This window comes from Heptranchias perlo, chromosome 21 (genome assembly GCF_035084215.1).
Source record: "Heptranchias perlo isolate sHepPer1 chromosome 21, sHepPer1.hap1, whole genome shotgun sequence".
Taxonomy (NCBI): Eukaryota; Metazoa; Chordata; class Chondrichthyes; order Hexanchiformes; family Hexanchidae; genus Heptranchias; species Heptranchias perlo.
In genome coordinates, this window is record NC_090345.1 from 5,371,856 (window position 1) to 5,392,507 (window position 20,652).

At 48.8% G+C, this 20,652-nt stretch overlaps 1 protein-coding gene across 2 annotated transcripts in view; it reads left to right on the plus strand.

The window, feature by feature from the left end:
• slit1a (slit homolog 1a (Drosophila)) overlaps window positions 1–20,652 on the plus strand; it is a 247,292-nt gene that overhangs the window by 175,520 nt on the left and 51,120 nt on the right. For both annotated transcript variants that reach the window (XM_068002018.1, XM_068002019.1), the window contains exons 16-21: window positions 2,323–2,467; window positions 4,809–4,883; window positions 7,178–7,321; window positions 11,339–11,482; window positions 14,513–14,679; window positions 15,151–15,283. In XM_068002018.1, coding sequence (XP_067858119.1) covers window positions 2,323–2,467; window positions 4,809–4,883; window positions 7,178–7,321; window positions 11,339–11,482; window positions 14,513–14,679; window positions 15,151–15,283 — 808 coding nt within the window. The remainder of the gene's footprint in view (window positions 1–2,322; window positions 2,468–4,808; window positions 4,884–7,177; window positions 7,322–11,338; window positions 11,483–14,512; window positions 14,680–15,150; window positions 15,284–20,652) is intronic.

Here is a 20,652-nt window from a genome sequence, read left to right on the forward strand (position 1 = left end):
ATAGGGAGGGGGGACGCGAGGCCATGGAATGGATTTGAAAACAAGGATGAGAATTTTACAATCGAGGTGTTATCAGAACGGGAGCCAATGTAGGTCAGCGAGCACAGGGGGTGATGGGTGAACGGGACTTGGTGCGAGTTAGGATCCGGGGACAGAGTTTTGGATGAGCTGAAGTTAAGTCGCTGCTTGACGGGGGCAGGGGAGGGGTGAAGGACCTGAGGCTGTCCGCTGATTTTCCTGATGTCATCTTGTTCTCTTCTGTTTTCTTTTTGTCTAGCATGACCTAGTAGTGTGGGATTAGAATGCTGTCTCTTTTCGGTGATCCTTGTCAGTCTTCATTGGCTGTAGTGAATTTAGGAGAAAATCCAGTGTACTCTCTCCCAACAATTGAACCAATGTCCCAGAGTAAAGCTCCCTCTACACTGTCCCATCAAACACTCCCAAGGCAGGTACAGCACGGGTTAGATACAGAGTAAAGCTCCCTCTACACTGTCCCATCAAACACTCCCAGGGCAGGTACAGCACGGGTTAGATACAGAGTAAAGCTCCCTCTACATTGCCCCATCAAACACTCCCAGGGCAGGTACAGCACGGGTTAGATACAGAGTAAAGCTCCCTCTACACTGTCCCATCAAACACTCCCAGGGCAGGTACAGCACGGGTTAGATACAGAGTAAAGCTCCCTCTACACTGTCCTATCAAACACCCCCAGGGCAGGTACAGCACGGGTTAGATACAGAGTAAAGCTCCCCCTTCTCTGGTCCTACAATGTCTCAGCTCTAATCTCTGAAGCACCCCCTCCCACTTCTGTCTGGTGGTATTTTTCCCTTTGCCACATCTGCTGGCCTTGCTGTGACAGCAAGTTTAATACTCAGTTAAGGGCAGTTCTGAGCTGTGGGCCCACGCCCACTAGGAACCTAAACTGAATTCAATTAGCACCCTGAAGCCAGCAGAGACGACTTGTATCCCCCAGCGTGGGCTGGACATTGACCCAGATCCCATTCAATGGGCCCTTTAACTGATCTCTGCCTATAAGGTGTGTGTGAGTACGTGCGCTACAGTCTTTGATCAGTGATGGTTGCATCATTCAGTGAATGTGTAAGAACTGATGAAAACCTGTGACATTAGGACAGAATACTCAATCTAGCTCATCAGGAATTAATCATTTCAAGGGAGTAAAATATACGCTGCAGACACAGAAACCGGGGTTGGGACATTAATAATTATCGACAGTGGAGTTTCTGACTATTGAGATGATTACTTGGCTATAGATGGTTATATTCTTCTGGGAAAAGGCTCAACGAGACTTCTTTCTGATTTCCCAAAGGCAAAACGAGCAAAATTCCAATTATTTGACATCCGAGGGTTGACATTTTCATGAGCCCAGCAGCTCAAGTAGTTCTTAGCGCTGTTCCTAACCAAATATTCACCAAGCTCTGTTTCATTTCTACTTGTGCTGCTAATTTTCTTCTCTCCCGTCCCCTCTCCTCCCTTCCCCTCTCCTCCCTTCCCCTCTCCTCCCTTCCCCTCTCCTCCCTTCCCCTCTTCTCCATTCCCCTCTCCTCCCCTGCCCTCTTCCCTTCTCCCCTCCCCACTTCTCCCCTTCCCCTTCCCTGCTCCTCCCATCCCCTCCTCTCCTCTCCTTCCCTCCTCTCCCCTCCCCTCTCCTTCCCTTCGAGCTCCCTCCCGCCCCCTCCCCTCTGCTCCCTTCCCTTCCTCTCCGCTCCCCCCTCCCCTCCCCCACGAGTGGAAACATCTCTACGTCTATCCTATCAAACTCTTCCATAATCTTAAAGATTCAGTACAAGTACAATTCAGATCAGCGGCGGGGCGAGGCAGGTGGGGTGGTGGTGACGGATATAGGGAGGTGACTGTCTGTCTCAAGACTGTCTGTCATGTTGCACAGCATTCTCCTATTAACGTAGATGGTTACAGCAGTGAGTGGTTGGGCCGTACAGACCAGGAGGTTCAGAGCTGGTATCCCTGGTCTGTGCTGGATGATCTCAGCGATAGCAGAGGTGCTGCAATAGCCCTCGGGACCCCTGGGCTAGGAAAGGGAAATTCAGTCCGGCTTCCCACTCCTGCCGGCTATCCAGCAAGGCCTGGTGGCAGTGATGCCGCCTGTGGTCGAATAGCTATTCACGCTCAAAGATTCTCAGGCACTGGGCGGAGGCAACTGAACCTCACAGTTGTCAATGCCTTCAGGAGAGGAGGAGGAGGAGGAGGAGAGGGTGGGGGGATAAAGGAGGAAGAAATAAATAAAGTAAAGAAAGCGTTATCCGACGCCCTCTGTAAGCTGTGTTTCTTCACTCTCTTCGGCAGGTACGGAAGATCACCGTCTGGGGAGCGAGTGTAACGGCGACGCGGTCTGCCCGCCAAAGTGTCGGTGTGAGTCCAACGTGGTGGACTGTTCCAACCAGAAGCTGACCAAAGTCCCAGAGTTTATCCCGCAGTCAACCGTGGAGCTGTGAGTAGGGCTGGGATCGGCATTCACTGTAACGTTCAAGCTCATCTCACACCATCTCAACCCGAGCTTGGCTCTTCCACCCATTTCCTTCCTGTTGATCTTCTGCCACTCCCGTCAATTGCATTCATATATATAAAAAAAGAAAGAACTTGCATTTATATAGCGCCTTTCACAGCCTCAGGACGTCCCAAAGCGCTTCACAGCCAACAAAGCACTTTTGAAGTGTAGTCACTGTTGTAATGTAGGAAATGCAGCAGCCAATTTACGCACAGCAAGATCCCACAAACAGCAATGAGATAAGTGACCAGATAATCTGTTTTAGTGATGTCAGGAGAGGGATAAATATTGTCCCAGGACACCACCCCTGCTCTTCTTCAGCATAGTGGCCGTGGGATCTTTTAAATCCATCTGAGAGGGTAGATGGGGCTTCGGTTTAACATCTCATTGAAAAGACGGCACCTCCAACAGTGCAGCACTCCCTCGGTACTAACACTGGGAGTGTCAGCCTGGATTTTATGCTCAAGTCTCCTGGAGTGGAACTTGAACCCACAACTTTCTGACTCAGAGGCGAGAGTGCTGCCCACTGCGCTGTATTGACACTGCTGGGAGGGTCGCTAACCAGAGAACACAGATTTAAGATAATTGGCAAAAGAACCAGGGGCGAGAGGAGGAGAAATTTCTTTCACGCAGCGAGTTGTTATGATCTGGAACGCGCTGCCTGAAAGGGCGGTGGAAGCAGATTCAACAGTAACTTTCAAAAGGGAATTGAATAAATACTTGAAGGGAAAAAATTTACAGGCTATGGGGAAAGAGCAAGTGAGGGGGAGTGGGACTAATTGGATAGATCTTTCAAAGAGCCGGCACGGGCACGATGGGCCGATTGGCCTCCTTCTGTGCTGTACGATTACATTTCCCACACCCACCACCTCTCTGAGTGATTTTGCGAACTTAGTGCCAAATTAGGGGGGCAGCTTTACGCAGCGAGACTTTGCCAATCAGGAACTGGGCTGAAACTATTGAAAATTCACTTCATGCAAGACCCTTGCAACCAGATTACACAAGGCCCTTCCGTACCATCTGTCTGCCATTGATTCAACCCCAAACACCCTGTGGTGCCCAGGGTTTAAAGATATATTGAGGGCGACTTTCTGGTACTAGTCACTGGCACACTAGTTGTGCCCACTAATGCCATGATTAGGGTTGCCAACTTTGGTTGAATGTATTCCTGGAGGTTTCAACACATGACCTCTCGCCTCCAACCGCCCCCGCCCGGTCAAACAGCCTGCCCACCCCCCCCCCCACGCCCCCACGCCCACCGTCTCCAATATTTCTATAACTAATAAATTTAAAAGAGTTCAAAGAAAATGAAATAAAACACATGATATTGAAAGGCCCCAATGATTTTTTTCCCCTGTGTTTTGCTCACGGGAGCGTCCAATTCCTGGGAGACTCCAGGGCAATCCTGGAGGGTTGGCGACCCCTTACCCACTGTTTGGAATCGGTATTGAGCGGCGTCAGACATGGAGGCTGTGGAAGTTCCTGTGTATGTGGGAGGGGTGAGGGAAAATCGCAGGGGAGAGTCAGGCCTCTGGTGCCTCCTGGTGTCGGGCCAGTTACAGGATCATACCAAGGCAGCTTCGAATCAGGTCATGTCCCATCTCAGCTTCCAGGGGTCAGAGCAAGCAGGCAGACACATAGGGGCCAAGGAAATACAGAACAATAGAGGGGAAACTCACCACTAAAAAAAGATATGGGATCAAGAAATTAAATGAGAGCGCGCTCTCTTTAAACAACTACCTCGGTGAAATCTGAAAGAAAAGGCATTAATATCGCGCCTTTCATGACATCCCAAGACAGTTTACAGCCGATGAAGTACTTTTGAAGTGTAATCACTGTTGTAATGTAGGAAACACGACAGCCAATTTGGGCGCAGCAAGATCCCACAAAACAGCAATGACATCGATAAAGATTGGCCCAGGACACTCAAGAGAACTCCACTGCTCTTCTTCAGAATAGTGGCTGTGGGATATTTTATTTCTACCTAAGAGGGCCTCAGGTTAATGTCTTATCTGTAAGATGCCACCATCCAACAGTGCAGCACTCCCTCAGCATTGCACTGGAGTGTTAGCCTAGATTTTGTACTCCAGTCTCTGGATGTGGGACTATGAACCTACAATCTTCTGACTTCAGAGGTAAGAATGCTACCCACTGAGCCATAGCTGACACCATCAGACATGATAATTATTTTACAAAAGAATTGCCAGTTTAGCCCAGGGTCTTGGGAACAGAATTTCATCCTTTGTAACTAATTTTTAATTCATAAACATTTCCTGCTTCGCAGACGTCTGACTAACAATGACATTTCGCTTTTGGAAGCCACTGGTCTGTTTCGGAAGCTTCCACAGTTGAGAAAGATGTGAGTAGATGTTCCTTTTTTCTCCCCTTCAGTTTCTCCTCTCCTCCCTGACAACAATAACTTGCATTTATATAGCGCCTTTAACCTAGTCAAACGTCCCAAGGCGCTTCACAGGAGCGATTATCAAACAAAATTTGACACCGAGCCACATAAGGAGATATTAGGACAGGTGAGGTCGGTTTTAAGGAGTGTCTTAAAGGAGGAGAGAGAGTTAGAGAGAGGCGGAGAGGTTTAGAGAAGGAATTCCAGAGCTTAGGGCCCAGGCAGCTGAAGGCACGGCCGCCAATGGTGGAGCGATTAAAATCAGGAATGCACAAGAGGCCAGAATTGGAGGGTTGTAGGGCTGGAGGAGGTCACAGAGAAGGTGCTGACTCAGAATGGAGGTGAAATTCCTCTTTCGATGCTCCTCTCCATAATCAGTATTCAGCCACGACAACAACTTGTGTGTATATCGTGCCTTTAACGTAGTAAAATGAAACATCCCAAGGCACTTCACAGGAGACGTCAGGATAAGATGGACACCGAGCCAAAGAAGGAGACATTAGGATGGGTGACAAAAGCTTGGTCAAAGCGGTGGGTTTTAAGGAGGGTGTTAAAGGGAGAGAAGGAGGTGGAAAATGTTTGCAACGTTAAAAGTATTCAGTAGGGTCGATACGGAGAAACTATTTCCTCTGGTGGGGGATCCAAGAACAAGGGGGCATAATCTTAAAATTAGAGCTAGGCCATTTAGGAGGGAAATCAGGAAACATTTTTTCACACAAAGAATAGTGGAAATCTAGAACTCTCTCCCCAAAAGGCTGTGGATGCTGGGGATCAATTGGAGCTTTCAAGACTGAGATCAATCGATTTATATTGGGTAAGGGTTATCAAAGAATATGGAGCGAAGGCGGGTAAATGGAGTTGAGGTGCAGATCAGCCGTGATCTGATTGAATGGCGGAGCAGGCCCGAGGGGCTGAATGGCCTGTTTCTGTTTCTAATGTTCCTACAGGCAGAAGGGTTGAGGGAGGGAATTCCAGAGCTTAGGGGGCCCGGGCAGCAGAAGGCACGGCCGCCAGTGGTGGGGCAAAGGGCGTGGGGGAGCTCACTTTCTCAGAGATCGTTAATTATGGATCGTTAATTATGGAAGAAGAAAGGCATTCTATTGTTTATTTGTTAAAAGCTACGGCTTCTCCTACCTTTATTCTAACCTATTTTTCCTGCTCTCTTAAGCTGTTGTTGTTCCGTCAGGACATCGGGGAGAACTCCCCCTGCTCTTCTTCAAAATAGTGGCCGTGGGATCTTTTACACCCACCTGAGAGGGCAGACGGGGCCTCGGTTTAACATCTCATCCGAAAGAGACGGCACCTCCGACAGTGCAGCACTCCCTCAGCACTGGCTCTGGGAGTGTCAGCCTGGATTATGTGCTGAAGTCTCTGGAGTGGGGACTTGAACCCATGACCTTCTGACTCAGAGGGCCAGAGTGCTGCCCACTGAGGCGCGGCTGAATGCAGTGGTTGGCAGTGTAAAGGTTAAATTCACAGCGCAGCACTGGTTCACCACCCCCTCCCCCCAACTTCAATAAATCCAACAGAGATGTTTGATGTGAATACTAGAATAATTCACAGTGCTACCCCAGTGCTGTCCAATCACCACTAGCCGCAGGTGGCTAATTGGGAATCCAGACGTGGCTAATTGCATTTCTGATTAGTGAATAATAGAACCTGCTGGTGGGCGTGTGATCTCAATACTTGTATTCGCATGGCGTGTGTACGTGATCTTTAACCCTTTTTGTGCGTTTGTCGGTAAGGTGAAAAGCAGAGTGTGCGAGTGTTTTTCCGACCGTTGGGAGCTCTTTACTTCCTTGGTTACTGAATGGTGATAGGTGTCTGTGGAGTTAAGAGACACATGTGAAGCACATTTACCTGTACTGTGTGTACGGCATTTTCTACTAAAATTAGTGCATGGGGCTAAAACGGTGTCGCTGTAGCCTCACCTGTCAGCGATTTCTATTGGGCAACACCTCTGGCGAGAACAACTTCAGACAGTTTTAAGACACTTTTAGCGGGGAGATTGGGTGCAGGAAAAGCCTCTCACCGCCCCCAGTACTTCTGTGTGCTGACATCCCCGTTAATGCTGCCGCCGTGTTCAGTGTGGCTGCGTCAGAGACCAGTTTGGGAATACAACACCGTGACACATATACAGCTAACAGCCCAGGGAATTTAACCCTGTCCTGGGTGACAGACACTCACACACACATACACACACACACACCTTTCACTCTTCTGATCCAAGGCCCATCTCTCTTTGTTTCCAGAAATCTGAGCAACAACAAGGTCGTGGAAATTGAAGACGGGACCTTTGAAGGTGCTTCTTCAGTCAGCGAGTTACATCTTACCGCCAATCAGCTTGATTCCATTAGAAGCGGGATGTTTAGGGGCCTTGATGGATTAAGAACTTTGTAAGTACCTCAGCAGGACCATAGAGACCTTTCATTCTTAACCCTTGGACTGCCAACAGGTCACGGGAGACGGCTGGTTCCCTGGACCAAAAGTTTTTTCAGTTTGCAGCTCTGTGATAACCATTAATATCGGCGGTTGACCGAGTGCTGGGGGCCCTCTATAAACCTCGCCCGGATGGTCATTATTCATGTCCGCATTGGCAGGCTATTCTACCGTGAGGAGCATCATGGCTAACTGCTGAAGCCTGCGCTTACCCACACGCTCCAGCAGGGGGTCTCTAGACAGTGAGTGGGAGCGGGAATATTGACCTAATCCCCCCTCACTAACCCAGGGGTACTGAGGCCAGTTGTAGCCACCCTACCAGAGCCGTAGCTAAGACCAACTAACGGCCTAGCTGCAGATCGAAAATGGCTCAGCTACTCACGGAATAAACTCTCTTTCCCCTACTTTGTGTCCCCTTTTTTATTTAACTTTACTCCCTTCTCCTACCTTTATTCTAGCCTATTTTTCCTGCTCTCTTAAGCTGTTGTTGTTCTGTCAGGACATCGGGGAGAACTCCCCCTGCTCTTCTTCAAAATAGTGGCCTTGGGATCCTTTATGTCCACCTGAGAGGGCAGACGGGGCCTCGGTTTAACGTCTCATCCGAAAGACGGCACCTCCGACAGTGCAGCACTCCCTCAGTACTGCACTGGGAGTGTCAGCCTGGATTATGTGCTCAAGTCTCTGGAGTGGGACTCGAACCCGTGACCTTCTGACTCAGAGGCGAGAGTGCTGCCCACTGAGGCATGGCTGAATATAGTGGTTGGCAGTGTAAAGGTTAAATTCACAGAGTAGCACTGGTTCATTACATGTATGTTATTGATGCTGATGATAATGAATTCACACTTGCTGAGGATTTTGATGTATGCTCGTGGACCCCCTGTGACATTGCTCATAATAAGTCAGAGAAGGTGACGGGTGCATTATATCATGTAATGCACAGCGTATTGCTCTGCTGCTAATGTTTAAGCTGGTCTGTCCATTTAATGCCACTGGGCCTCACTGCCGAGAATGGACACTTCCTGAGGTCTTTTAGAGGCTATTTGTGACGAGACACAACTCTTTTTTTATTCATTCCTGGGATGTGGGCATCGCTGGCAAGGCCGGCATTCATTGCCCGTCCCTAGTTGCCCCTTGAGAAGGTGGTGATGGGCCGCCTTCTTGACCCGCTGCAGTCCGTGTAGTGAAGGTAGTGTTGTTGGGCAGGGAATTCCAGGATTTTGACCCAGCCACGATGAAGGAACGGCCGATATATAAATCGGGTCGGTGTGTGTTACTTGGGAGGGGAACTTGGAGGTGATGGTGTTCCCATGCACCTACTGCTCTTGAGGGTCAACATGAGGTCAGTCAGAGGCTAATTGCTGTACGGCACATCTTGTGGTCAGTCAGAGGCTAATTGTTGGTAGGCCCATCCTGAGGTCACTTGGATGTTTTATGAGTGATCTTTGAGCCAATCAGGTACAAGAGTGCCACAGACTGCAGGTGTGATATTTCCAAGTGTGTCGAATGCACTGGATGCAAGACTTTTATGTAGAGAGATGGATTAACTTATAAATATAACATATACAGCATTGATTTTATAAATCAATCTTTTGTCCTATTGCTCTGGTTCCATTTCTGTTGCTGTTTAAAGATGTCACATGACACAGGATCTTGACGATGTATCGATTTTACACTGTGCGATTTGAAGGACTGTGGGCTGTGTGATGGGCTGACGATTATTACTGGGGTACGAAGAGTGAATTACAGGAAAATTCAATACCTCCTCGGGTTCCCTTCAAAGCTTCTACTCATAAATTTAAAACAGAAATAGACAGTTTCCTAGAAGTAAAGGGAATTAGGGGTTATGGGGAGCGGGCAGGAAATTGGACATGAAGCTGAGTTCGGATCGGTCAATGCCCTGTGGGTGGCGGAGAGGGCCCAGGGGCTGAGTGGCCGGGTCCTGCTCCGACTTCTTGTGTTCTTTAGATTTGTGGTTGGGATCAGATCAGCCATGATCTTATTGAATGGCGGAGCAGGCTCGAGGGGCCGATTGGCCTACTCCTGCTCCAATTTCTTATGTTCTTATGTTCTTACTAGAGATTGGAGATTGTTCAGCGTTTCCTTAAGGGAGGCTTCCCTGCACAGAGAAAGGAAGACACAAGAAGAGAGACAGAGAGGGAGAGAATGAGAGAGGGAGGGGTGGGGGGGGGGTGGAATTTCTGATGGGAAACCTGGAAGTACGGGTGTCCCAGACGTCTTTACGAATTTGACGTAAGGACGTCATTCATTTTTTTTGTAGGTTTCCCGCCCGACAGGCTGGCTGTCTGTCGGACGGGAGAACAGCCAGGGAGTGGATGCCAGCAGACAAGTCTTAGATTAGGGGTGGGGTCGGTCATCAGGTGAGGGCTCGGGGTCGGAATTCATCGCACGGAGGGTCATCATCGGGGTCGGGGGTCTTGGGAGGGTCATCGGTGTCAGTCATCGGGGGAGTCTTCAGGGTCAGCGGACATTGTGGGGGGGGTCATTGGGCTCAGACATGGGGAGTCAGAGATCGTGGGAGGGGTTGGAGATCATTGGGGGAGGTCGGAGATCGTTGCGAGGGGTCGGAGATCGTTGCGGGGGGTCGGAGATCGTTGGGAGAGGTCGGAGATCGTGGGGGGGATCTTGGAGATCGTGGGGGGAGTCGGAGATCGGGGTGGGGGGGGGTTAGGTCGATTGCGTTTGTGGGATCGCGGCAGGTCGGCTTGTTGGGCCTGGTAGAAACGCTCCTGCTCCTCCTGGCTCACAAGCCGTGCAATAAAGGCACTTACCTGCTGATCTGGGCCTTCTCGTCTCCTCTCACGTGGCGTGAAGCAGAAGGTCCAGGAATCTCAGCCCACAGAAAATAAAAAACCTATTAAGCCCGCAGCTTCCTTAAAAGATTTTACTGACCGACCCGCCTCCTAAGAGCCAGTTGGACGCCTGCCCCTCAACCTGCCTCCGTTAAAACCGGAAGTGGGCGGGTTGGGGTCGAGTTTTACTTTTTTACAATTTTTACCTTCCCACCTGTCCCCAACCCACCCGTTTGTGGGATTAAAATTTATCCCTACGTGTCAGTGTCTATCTGTGATGGGCTGTACGTGTGACGGGCTCTATGTGTGACGGGCTCTATGTGTGATGGGCTCTATGTGTGACGGGCTCTACGTGTGATGGGCTCTACGTGTGATGGGCTGTACATGTGACGGGCTGTACGTGTGATGGGGCTGTACGTGTGATGGGGCTGTACGTGTGATGGACTCTACGTGTGACGGACTCTACGTGTGATGGGCTGTACATGTGACGGACTCTACGTGTGATGGACTCTACGTGTGATGGACTCTACGTGTGATGGACTCTACGTGTGATGGACTCTACGTGTGACGGACTCTACGTGTGATGGGCTGTACGTGTGACGGACTCTACGTGTGACGGACTCTACGTGTGACGGGCTGTACGTGTGACGGGCTGTACATGTGACGGGCTGTACGTGTGACGGACTCTACGTGTGACGGTCTCTACGTGTGACGGTCTCTACGTGTGATGGACTCTGTGTGACGGGCTCTATGTGTGACGGGCTCTATGTGTGACGGACTCTATGTGTGACGGGCTGTACATGTGACGGGCTGTACGTGTGATGGGCTGTACGTGTGACGGGCTGTACGTGTGACGGGCTGTACGTGTGATGGGCTGTACGTGTGACGGGCTGTACGTGTGACGGGCTGTACGTGTGACGGACTCTACGTGTGACGGACTCTACGTGTGACGGTCTCTACGTGTGACGGACTCTACGTTTGACGGACTCTACGTGTGACGGGCTCTGTGTGACGGGCTGTATGTGTGACGGACTCTATGTGTGATGGACTTTATGAGTCAGTTATGGTTCTTACTCATCTAGTTAGTTTTCTTTTAATAATCAGTCTTGAATCAACCCTGAGCAAACGCTCTTGCGAGAACTGATCGTCCCTTCTTTCCCGCAGGATGTTGAGGAATAATCGCATCAACTGTATCCACAACGACAGCTTCACGGGACTGAATGCTGTGCGCCTGCTCTCGCTATACGACAACCACATCACCACCATCACACCAGCTGCCTTCGACACCCTGCACTCTCTCTCCACCCTGTGAGTATACGGGGAAGATGCACATTCATCATTGATCAGTTCTTCTCTCCATCTGTACGGAAGTTTATTTTGCTCAGACTGTCCATTTATATGTGGCAGAAGTTATTTCACAGCCCTGTTTACACCAGGACCACCTCTACTTCACCATTAATAAGTTAGACAGATACGGGGATCGGGCGGGAAAGTGGAGTTGAGGTAGAAGATCAGCCATGATTTTATTGAATGGCGGAGCAGGCTCGAGGGGCCGTATGGCCTATTCCTGCTCCTATTTCTTATGTTCTTAGCACTTTTACTAAAAAAACATACTTTCCCCTCCACCGGGGATTTTGTGCTCCTCGGGTTGAAGGAATCGAACACTTCAGTTTCAGACACTCAGGTGGGACTTTTGACTCCCCGACGGGAGTGCAGCCTGGCGAGCGGTCGGCCTGCCTGGGAGTGTCAGCGGGAAGCCCAGCTGATTCTAACGGCCCGCCCTGAGTGGTCGTCACGGTGAAGCGTTGGGCGGAGGCCTCCCGAGCTGGCCAAAAAAAAAGGCACTTTTAAAAAAAAAGAACCATCGTTTTCAAGAATCCCACCTTGACCATTATCGCCGATCGCAATCACACTAGCCAAGGTGGCCTTTCAAATCCCCTTACGTCCCCATAGCAACCCTGGACAAAAGAAAGGCGCGTCGCGTTGCTACGGTGCAAATGACACGTTCCCGTGGTTTGAATCCGCACGCCCATATCAGGCTGGGCACATTGTGTGTCCTCTGTCGCTTCTAGTGAGATGTCCCAGAAAGGGGTGAGGGGGCCACCAGGAGCCAGTGGAATGGCTCCCCGTCTGATTCTCCAACTCCTCCCCCTCCACTCCCGCTATACCAGGAACTCAGCCTATCTCCAACAGAAAATCCCAGCTCCAGCAATTACCCCATTGCGTCCTACTTCAACCTCTGGGATCTGATTTAATAGAGGCGTTCAAAATTAGTGTAAATAGGGAGAATCTGTTTCCACTGGCAGGTCGGTCGGTAACCAGAGGACACAGATTTAAGGTAATTGGCAAAAGAACCAGAGGGGGAGGTGAGGAGACATTTTTTATGCAGTGAGGTGTTGTGATCTGGAATGCTCTGCCTGAAAGGGCGGTGGAAGCAAATTCAATAGTAATTTTCAAAAGGGAATTGGATAAATACTTGAAGGGAAAAAATGTACAGGGCTATGGGGAAAGAGCAGGAGAGAGTGGGATTAATCGGATAGTTCTTTCAAAGATCCGGCATAGACACGATGGGCCGAATGGCCTCCTTCTGTGCTGTGAGGTTCTAGGATTCAAACTCAGCCCAAACTGGTGGGATGTCTCCTCTCTGCACCAATGTGAGCATTTCTAAGTGAAATGAACATCAGACCATGGAAATCCAAGTCCCAGCACGTAACTGCCCCACATTTTAGCACAAAGAGTTAATAGTCTCAATCCTAACCCTAACCCTAATGCACGGAACCCTCAATAGAACATTGTCACACAAACGAAGCAGGAACTGTTCGACTAGGGTTAGAGCTGAGGCACACTTGAATGATTCTATGATTCACCTGTGAAGATTGTGCTGCAGTGACATCGCTAACAGATACATTACCTCAAGTACGCACAGACACACACGAGCACGCGCACGTTTGCATCTACACACAAAACACACGCACATATATACACATGCACGTGACCATTTACATGCACGCACACGCATGCAGAGACACACGTGCACATGCACACACGTTGTTGGGCCAGGGTAGTTGGTGCTTGCTCCGCATCTACTTATGCTGCATCTGCCCTGGGAGAACATGATGCCAACTCTGCCAAACTTGCCCTTTGCAACCTTGACCATCTGCCCTGCTGCCCTGATGTGAAATACTTGAAGGGGAAAAATTTGCAGGGCTATAGAGAAAGAGTAGGGGAGTGGGACTAATTGGATAGCTCTTTCAAGGAGCCGACACAGACACGATGGGCCGAATGGCCTCCTGGCTGTATCATTCTATGATTCTATGTTTCTATGTATTGGAAAGTATTGTTCCTGATTTATTGGCGCTATCTTCCAGTGATGTTGAATTTGTAGAAGACGTTGGTTAAGCCTCAGCTGTGCAATTCTGGGCATCCCATTACAGGAAGGATATTAGAGCCATGGGGAGGAGGCAGTGAAGATTGGCCAGAACATGAGGAATGAGAGGTTTTAGTAGGAAGAAAGGGTCAGCAAATTGGACTTTTTCCTCTAGGAACAGCGTAGAATGAAGACAATCTAAAAAAGAGGTTTCAAAAATTCTGAAAGGTTTGAGAGGGTAGGTCGTGCGAGATTGTTTGAACTGGGTGAACAAGATCGTCTCAGGATCATCACTAGAAGGTAGAAGATTTATTTTTCACACTGAGGGTCATTAACACATGGAATCCTTTACCACAAGTGGCCAGTGAGGCTGTAACGTCATTTCAAAGGGAACTAGATAAGTATTTGAAAAGGAAGAGTGTAAAAGGATACAGGGCAAAGACAGGGAAATGAGACTGCAATAGACAGCACCATTTGAAGAGTTACCGCCAGAATGCACTCTTCCTGTGCCGAAATTTCAATGATTCCATGATTCACCTGTGACGATTGTTGTACGACGATATCGCTAACTAACAGATACAGTACTTCAAGTATGCACACACACAAAAGCACACACGTGTTTGCATGTACACACATGAACACATATGCACACACACACGTGCGCACACACAAGCGTAAAAACATGCACAGGTGCACACATACATGCGTAAACACACACTTCCACATGCATGCATACACACATGCGCACACGCATGAATACATAAACACATACACGTGCACACATACATGCATAAACACTCACACATACACATGTATACAGACACATGCGACGCACATGTACAAACACATATGTACAAACACACGTTTGCGAACAAACACAGTTTTATAACCCATCACTTCTCCTGGAGCTTTGTAAACAGAAAGTTGCCCTGTCACAGATTAAATGTTCTGCCCTGACTCTCTGATTTCAGCAACCTCCTCGCAAACTCCTTCAACTGTAACTGCCAACTGGCCTGGTTGGGAGAGTGGCTGAGGAAGAGGAAGATAGTCAGTGGAAACCCACGGTGCCAGAAGCCGGACTTCCTGAGAGAGATCCCGTTACAGGACGTGGCTTACCAGGACTTCCGGTGTGAAGAAGGTAACTCGGCAACAATCACCTGGTTTACTTTTGGATAAATAAAATTGTTCACTTTTATTTTGTGAACTTTTGTGTTCATTAAAGTGACGGGTGTTACTGTGGAATGGAACCAGGAGTCACCATCAAACACTCCCAGGGTACGAACAGCACGGGTTAGATACAGAGTAAAGCTCCCTCTACACTGTCCCATCAAACACTCCCTGGGCAGGTACGGCACGGGTTAGATACAGAGTAAAGCTCCCTCTACACTGTCCCATCAAACACTCCCGGGGCAGGTACAGCACGGGTTAGATACAGAGTAAAGCTCCCTCTACACTGTCCCATCAAACACTCCCGGGGCAGGTACAGCACGGGTTAGATACAGAGTAAAGCTCCCTCTACACTGTCCCATCAAACACTCCCGGGGCAGGTACAGCACGGGTTAGATGGAGAGTAAATGTCAGTGATGTGAAGTTGTGGTTTCTGCCTCAGGTTACGAGGAGACTAGCTGTAGTCCTCGCCCTCAGTGCCCTGCGGAATGCACCTGCCTGGAGACTGTCGTCCGATGCAGCAACAAGCACCTGAAATCTCTACCAAAAGGAATCCCGAAGAACGTGACTGAACTGTGAGTGAGAGGGGCTTAGACGGACCCTCTGTGAGAACTGGATTCTCTCTGCCATGGCTTCGATCCGCGTGTGTTCACTCCCGGTAAAATACAACAATAACTTGTATTTATATAGTGCCTTTAACATTGTAAACGTCCCAAGGCGCTTCACAGGAGCGTAAGTCAAACAAATTTTGACACCGAGCCACAAAAGGAGACATCAGGACAGTGACCAAAAGCTTGGTCAAAGAGGTAGGTTTTCAAGAGCATCTTAAAGGAGGAGAGAGAGGCGGAGAGGTTTAGGGAGGGAATTCCAGAACTTATGGCCTAGACAGCTGAAGGCACGGCTGCCAATGGGGGAGCGATTAAAATCGGGGATGCGCAAGAGGCCAGAATTGTAGGAGCGCAGAGATCTCGGAGGGTTGGAGGGCTGGAGGAGGTTACAGAGATCTCGGAGGGTTGGAGGGCTGGAGGAGGTTACAGAGATCTCGGAGGGTTGGAGGGCTGCAGTAATCAGACTGTCGTTCATCTGAACATATTCACCAGTGTTTGACGGTGAATCTGGAGTGATGAGGCAGGAGGAAGAGTGCACGCGAAACAGATAGAGAGAAAGAGCGAGCGAGAGAGAAAAAGAGGCAGGTTAATAGGGCGAGAGAGAAACATAAGGGGTTAATTTTAACCTAACTGACCTGGTGTGAAATTGACACGATCCAATTGCCCACATCGCCCTGGAGAGAGTGCAGAGAAGATTTACAAGGATGTTGCCACGGCTTGAGAATTGCAGCTACGAGGAGAGATTGGATAGGCTGGGGTTGTTTTCCTTGGAGTAGAGGCGGCTGAGGGGAGACTTGATTGAGGTGTACAAAATTATGAGGGGCCCAGATAGAGTAGACAGAAGTACCTGTTTCCCCTAGCAGAGAGTTCAAGAACTAGAGGAGATAGATTTAAGCTGATTGGCGGAAGGATTAGAGGGAACATGAGGAAAACCTTTTTTACCCAGAGGGTGGTGGGTGCATGGAATTCGCTGCCCGAATTGGTGGTAGAGGCAGGGACCCTCAACTCTTTTAGAAAGTACCTGGACCTGCACCTAAAGTGCTGTAAGCTGCAGGGCTACGGACCGGGTGCTGGAAGGAGGGGTTAGAATGGGCACCTGGTTGTTCTTCGAGGCGGTGCAGACACGATGGGCCGAATGGCCCCCTTCTGTGCTGTATCTTTTCTATGGTTCTATGTTTTTACTTTTCGCGTCGGTTTCTCACCAGGTGGGTTCGGTTAAAATTACCGCCAAGACAGAGAGAGAGAAAAACAAATAGACTTGTATTTCTATACCACCTTTCACAACTCCACGACTTCCCAAAGTGCTTTACATCCAATTAAGTACTTTTGAAGTGTAGTCGCTTTTGTAATGTAGGAAATGCGGCAGCCAATTTGCACACAGCAAGATCCCACAAACAGCAATGTGAGAATGACCAGATAATCTGTTTTAGTGATGTTGGTTGAGGGATAAATATTGGCCTGGACACCAGGGACAACTCCCCTGCTCTTCTTTGAAATAGTGGCCGTTGGATCTTTTACGTCCACCTGAGTTTAACATCTCATCTGAATGACGGCACCTTCCCATAGTGCAGCGCTCCCTCAGTACTGCACTGGGAGTGTCGGCCTGGATTATGGTCTCATGTTTCTGGAGTGGAACTCGAACCCACAACCTTCATGACTCAGAAGCAAGAGTGCTGCCCACTGAGCCACAGCTGACACCTACGAAAGGGATAGAGAATAGAAAGCAAAATTGCTCTGGTCACTGTGTGTAGCGATATCACAAACATGTTCTTTTTGAGAACAGTTATGATGTTGCTACACAGCAAACAAAATGATTCTTCCCCACCTTTGTTTAAATTATACTGCAGCACACTCCCAACTCTCCCCCTCTCCTCCTTCCAAAGGTGTTTAATCTGTACCTATTGCCCCCTCATTGAGATGGTGGTATATTTTTTATTTATTCTTGGGATGTGGGCGTTGCTGGCGAGGCCGGCATTTATTGCCCATCCCTAATTGCCCCTTGAGAAGGTGGTGGTGAGCCGCCTTCTTGAACCGCTGCAGTCCGTGTGGTGACGGTTCTCCCACAGTGCTGTTAGGAAGGGAGGTCCAGGATTTTGACCCAGTGATGATGAAGGAACGGCGATATATGTCCAAGTCGGGATGGTGTGTGATTCGGAGGAGATGCGACGACACCCAGCCTCAGTCGGGGTGGGGGGAGGGAGTAGGGGGGGTGGGGGGTGGTTTCACGGTCTGCGTCCAGCCGCATTTCGGGGGTGGGGGGGCGACGCGGGGGAGCGGAGATTGGCACAGGCTCTCAGCGTGATTCCAACCAGCCTCAGAGAAAGACACAAGAAGCATAACAGAAATAGTGGGAATCAAGGGGTTAATGAGAGTGAGGAACTTAAAGTAATTAATATCAGTAGAGAAAAAGTACTGGAGAAACTAATGGGACTAAAAGCCGCCAAATCCCCTGGACCTGATGGCCTACATCTGAGGATTCTAAAAGAGGTGGCTGCAGAGATAGTGGATGCATTGGTTGTGATCTTCCAAATTTCCCTAGATTCTAGAACGGTCCCAGCGGACTGGAAGGTGGCAAATGTAACCTTGCTATTCAAGAAAGGAGAGAGAGAGAAAACAGGGAACTACAGGCCAGTTAGACATCAGTCGTCAGGAAAATGCTGGAATCCATTATCAAGGAAGTGGTAACAGGGCACTTAGAAAATCATAATATGATTAGGCAGAGTCAACATGGTTTTATGAAAGGGAAATCATGTTTGACAAATTTATTAGAGTTTTTTGAGGTTGTAACTAGCAGGATAGATAAAGGGGAACCAGTGGATGTCGTATATTTGGATTTTCAAAAGGTATTCGATAAGGTGCCACATGAAAGGTTGTTACACAAGATAAGGGCTCATGGGTTTTGGGAGTAATATATTAGCATGGATAGAAGATTGGTTAAAGGACAGAAAACAGAGAGTAGGGATAAATGGGTCATTTTCAGGTTGGCAGGCTGTAACTAGTGGGGTGCTGCAAGGATTGGTGCTTGGGCCTCAGCTATTTACAATCTATATTAATGACTTAGATGAAGGGACCGAGTGTAATGTATCCAAGTTTGCTGACGATACAAAGCTAGGTGGGAAAGTAAGCTGTGAGGAGGACACAAAGAGTCTGCAAAGAGATATAAACAGGTTAAGTGAGTGGGCAAGAAGGTGGCAGATGGAGTATAATGTGGGGAAATGTGAGGTTATTCACTTTGGTAGGTAGAATAGAAAAACAGAATATTTTTTAAATGATGAGAAACTATTAAATGTTGGTGTTCAGAGAGATTTGGGTGTCCTCGTACAAGAAACACAGAAAGTTAGCATGCAGGTACAGCAAGCAATTAGGAAAGCAAATGGCATGTTGGCCTTTATTGCAAGGGGGTTGGAGTACAAGAGTAAGGAAGTCTTACTACAATTGTACAGGGCTTTGGTGAGACCTCACCTGGAGTACTGAGTACAGTTTTGGTCTCCTTATCTAAGGAAGGATATACTTGCCTTAGAGGCGGTGCAGCGAAGGTTCACTAGATTAATTCCTGGAATGAGAGGGTTGTCCTATGAGGAGAGGTTGAGCAGAATGGGCCTATACTCTCTGGAGTTTGGAAGAATGAGAGGTGATCTCATTGAAACATATAAGATTCTGAGGGGGCTTGACAGGGTAGATGCTGAGAGGTTGTTTCCCCTGGCTGGAGAGTCCAGAACTAGGGGACATAGTCACAGGATAAGGGGTCGGACATTTAAGACTGAGATGAGGAGGAATTTCTTCACTCAGAGGGTTGTGAATCTTTGGAATTCTCTACCCTGGAGGGCTGTGGATGCTCAGTTGTTGAATATGCTCAAGGCTGAAATAGATAGATTTTTGGATTCTAGGGGAATCAAGGGATATGAGAATCAGGCGGGAAAGTGGAGTTGAGGTCGAAGATCAGCCATGATCTTATTGAACGGCGGAGCAGGCTTGAGGGGCTGTATGGCCTACTCCTGCTTCTATTTTTTATGTTCTTGTGATTGCGGCCATGGCGACGAACATCGCATGTTTGCGAGTCTCCAGCCTCGCTGCTGCTGATCCCGGACCACAGACTGGATCAGAAACCGGTTGTGTGGTATGAACAGATGTCAGGTCCTGATTCCATATCCCTGTCACCTCCTTCAGCCCTAAAACCCTCCGAGATCTCTGCGCTCCTCCAATTCTGGCCTCTTGCGCATCCCCGATTTTAATCGTTCCACCATTGGCAGCCGTGCCTTCAGCTGCCCAGGCCCTAAGCTCTGGAATTCCCTCCCTAAACCTCTCCTCCTTTCTACCTCTCTCTCCTCCTTTAAGACGCTCCTTAAAACCTACCCCTTCCTGTCCTAATATCTCCTTATGTGGCTCGGTGTCATTTACGGTCCTGTGAAGCGCCTTGGGTCGTTTCACTAAGTTAAAGGCGCCATATAAATGCAAGTTGTTGTCGTTGATGATTGCCGATTCATCCCACGGTTTGAATGAGCAATGGGGAGGGGGAGGGTGTGAAGGGGGGGATGGAATGTACGGCCAATCCATTGTAAGTCCAGGTGTGTCGATCAGCGACTCTCCCTTTGTTCCCTAAACAAGTTCCCACGTTTCAGATTGCCGTTAAATATCTCAACTGAAGGTGCTGATTACAGAGACTGAGTTGCCAGGGGCAGTATTTCATGGCCTGTGTTTGCTGCTGGGAGAGGGTTGCAAAACAATGTGTGAATGTCGGGAGATGAAAGGAAAAGCATTCCAGTAAAACCAGGGTTGGGGAGGGGGTTCCGTGTTACGCAGACCGCTCGCTGACATCCAGATCACGGAAGCAAACGATTTTTAAAAAATTAGGATGAATTTTGACTTTTCAGGGGAGCATTCAGGGGAGATATTGTCCCTCCCCCTCCCCCCACTTCTCTCCCCTCCTGAAGACCTTCGTTCAGTTCCAGCCCTCCTTCGTGTGTTGAGCGGAGACACTGAGCATTGGCCGGCTATTCAATCGTGGGGACATTAAGGCCGATCCTGAGCGAGCAGATTCCTCGTTACCCGATTGGATGATTCTTGACTCTCAGTCAAACGGCCTTTTCCTCCATCTCCAATATTTTTTTAATGACCCCGATTATTTTCCTCCTGGGTTGTTGCTCTCAGCAGTGTCCAGGAGATTAATCTTTAATTCCTAGATGTTAATTGTATCCATGTGATTTATATCAATTAGTCTTAATTGTATTCAGGTGGTGCATATCAATTGGTGACTCTCTTGTGTCCATTTATAGGAGGGAGCTTATCTAGGGGGTGTAAATGGGATCTCTGAGAATAAAGGCTCGGAAGCAACTGAA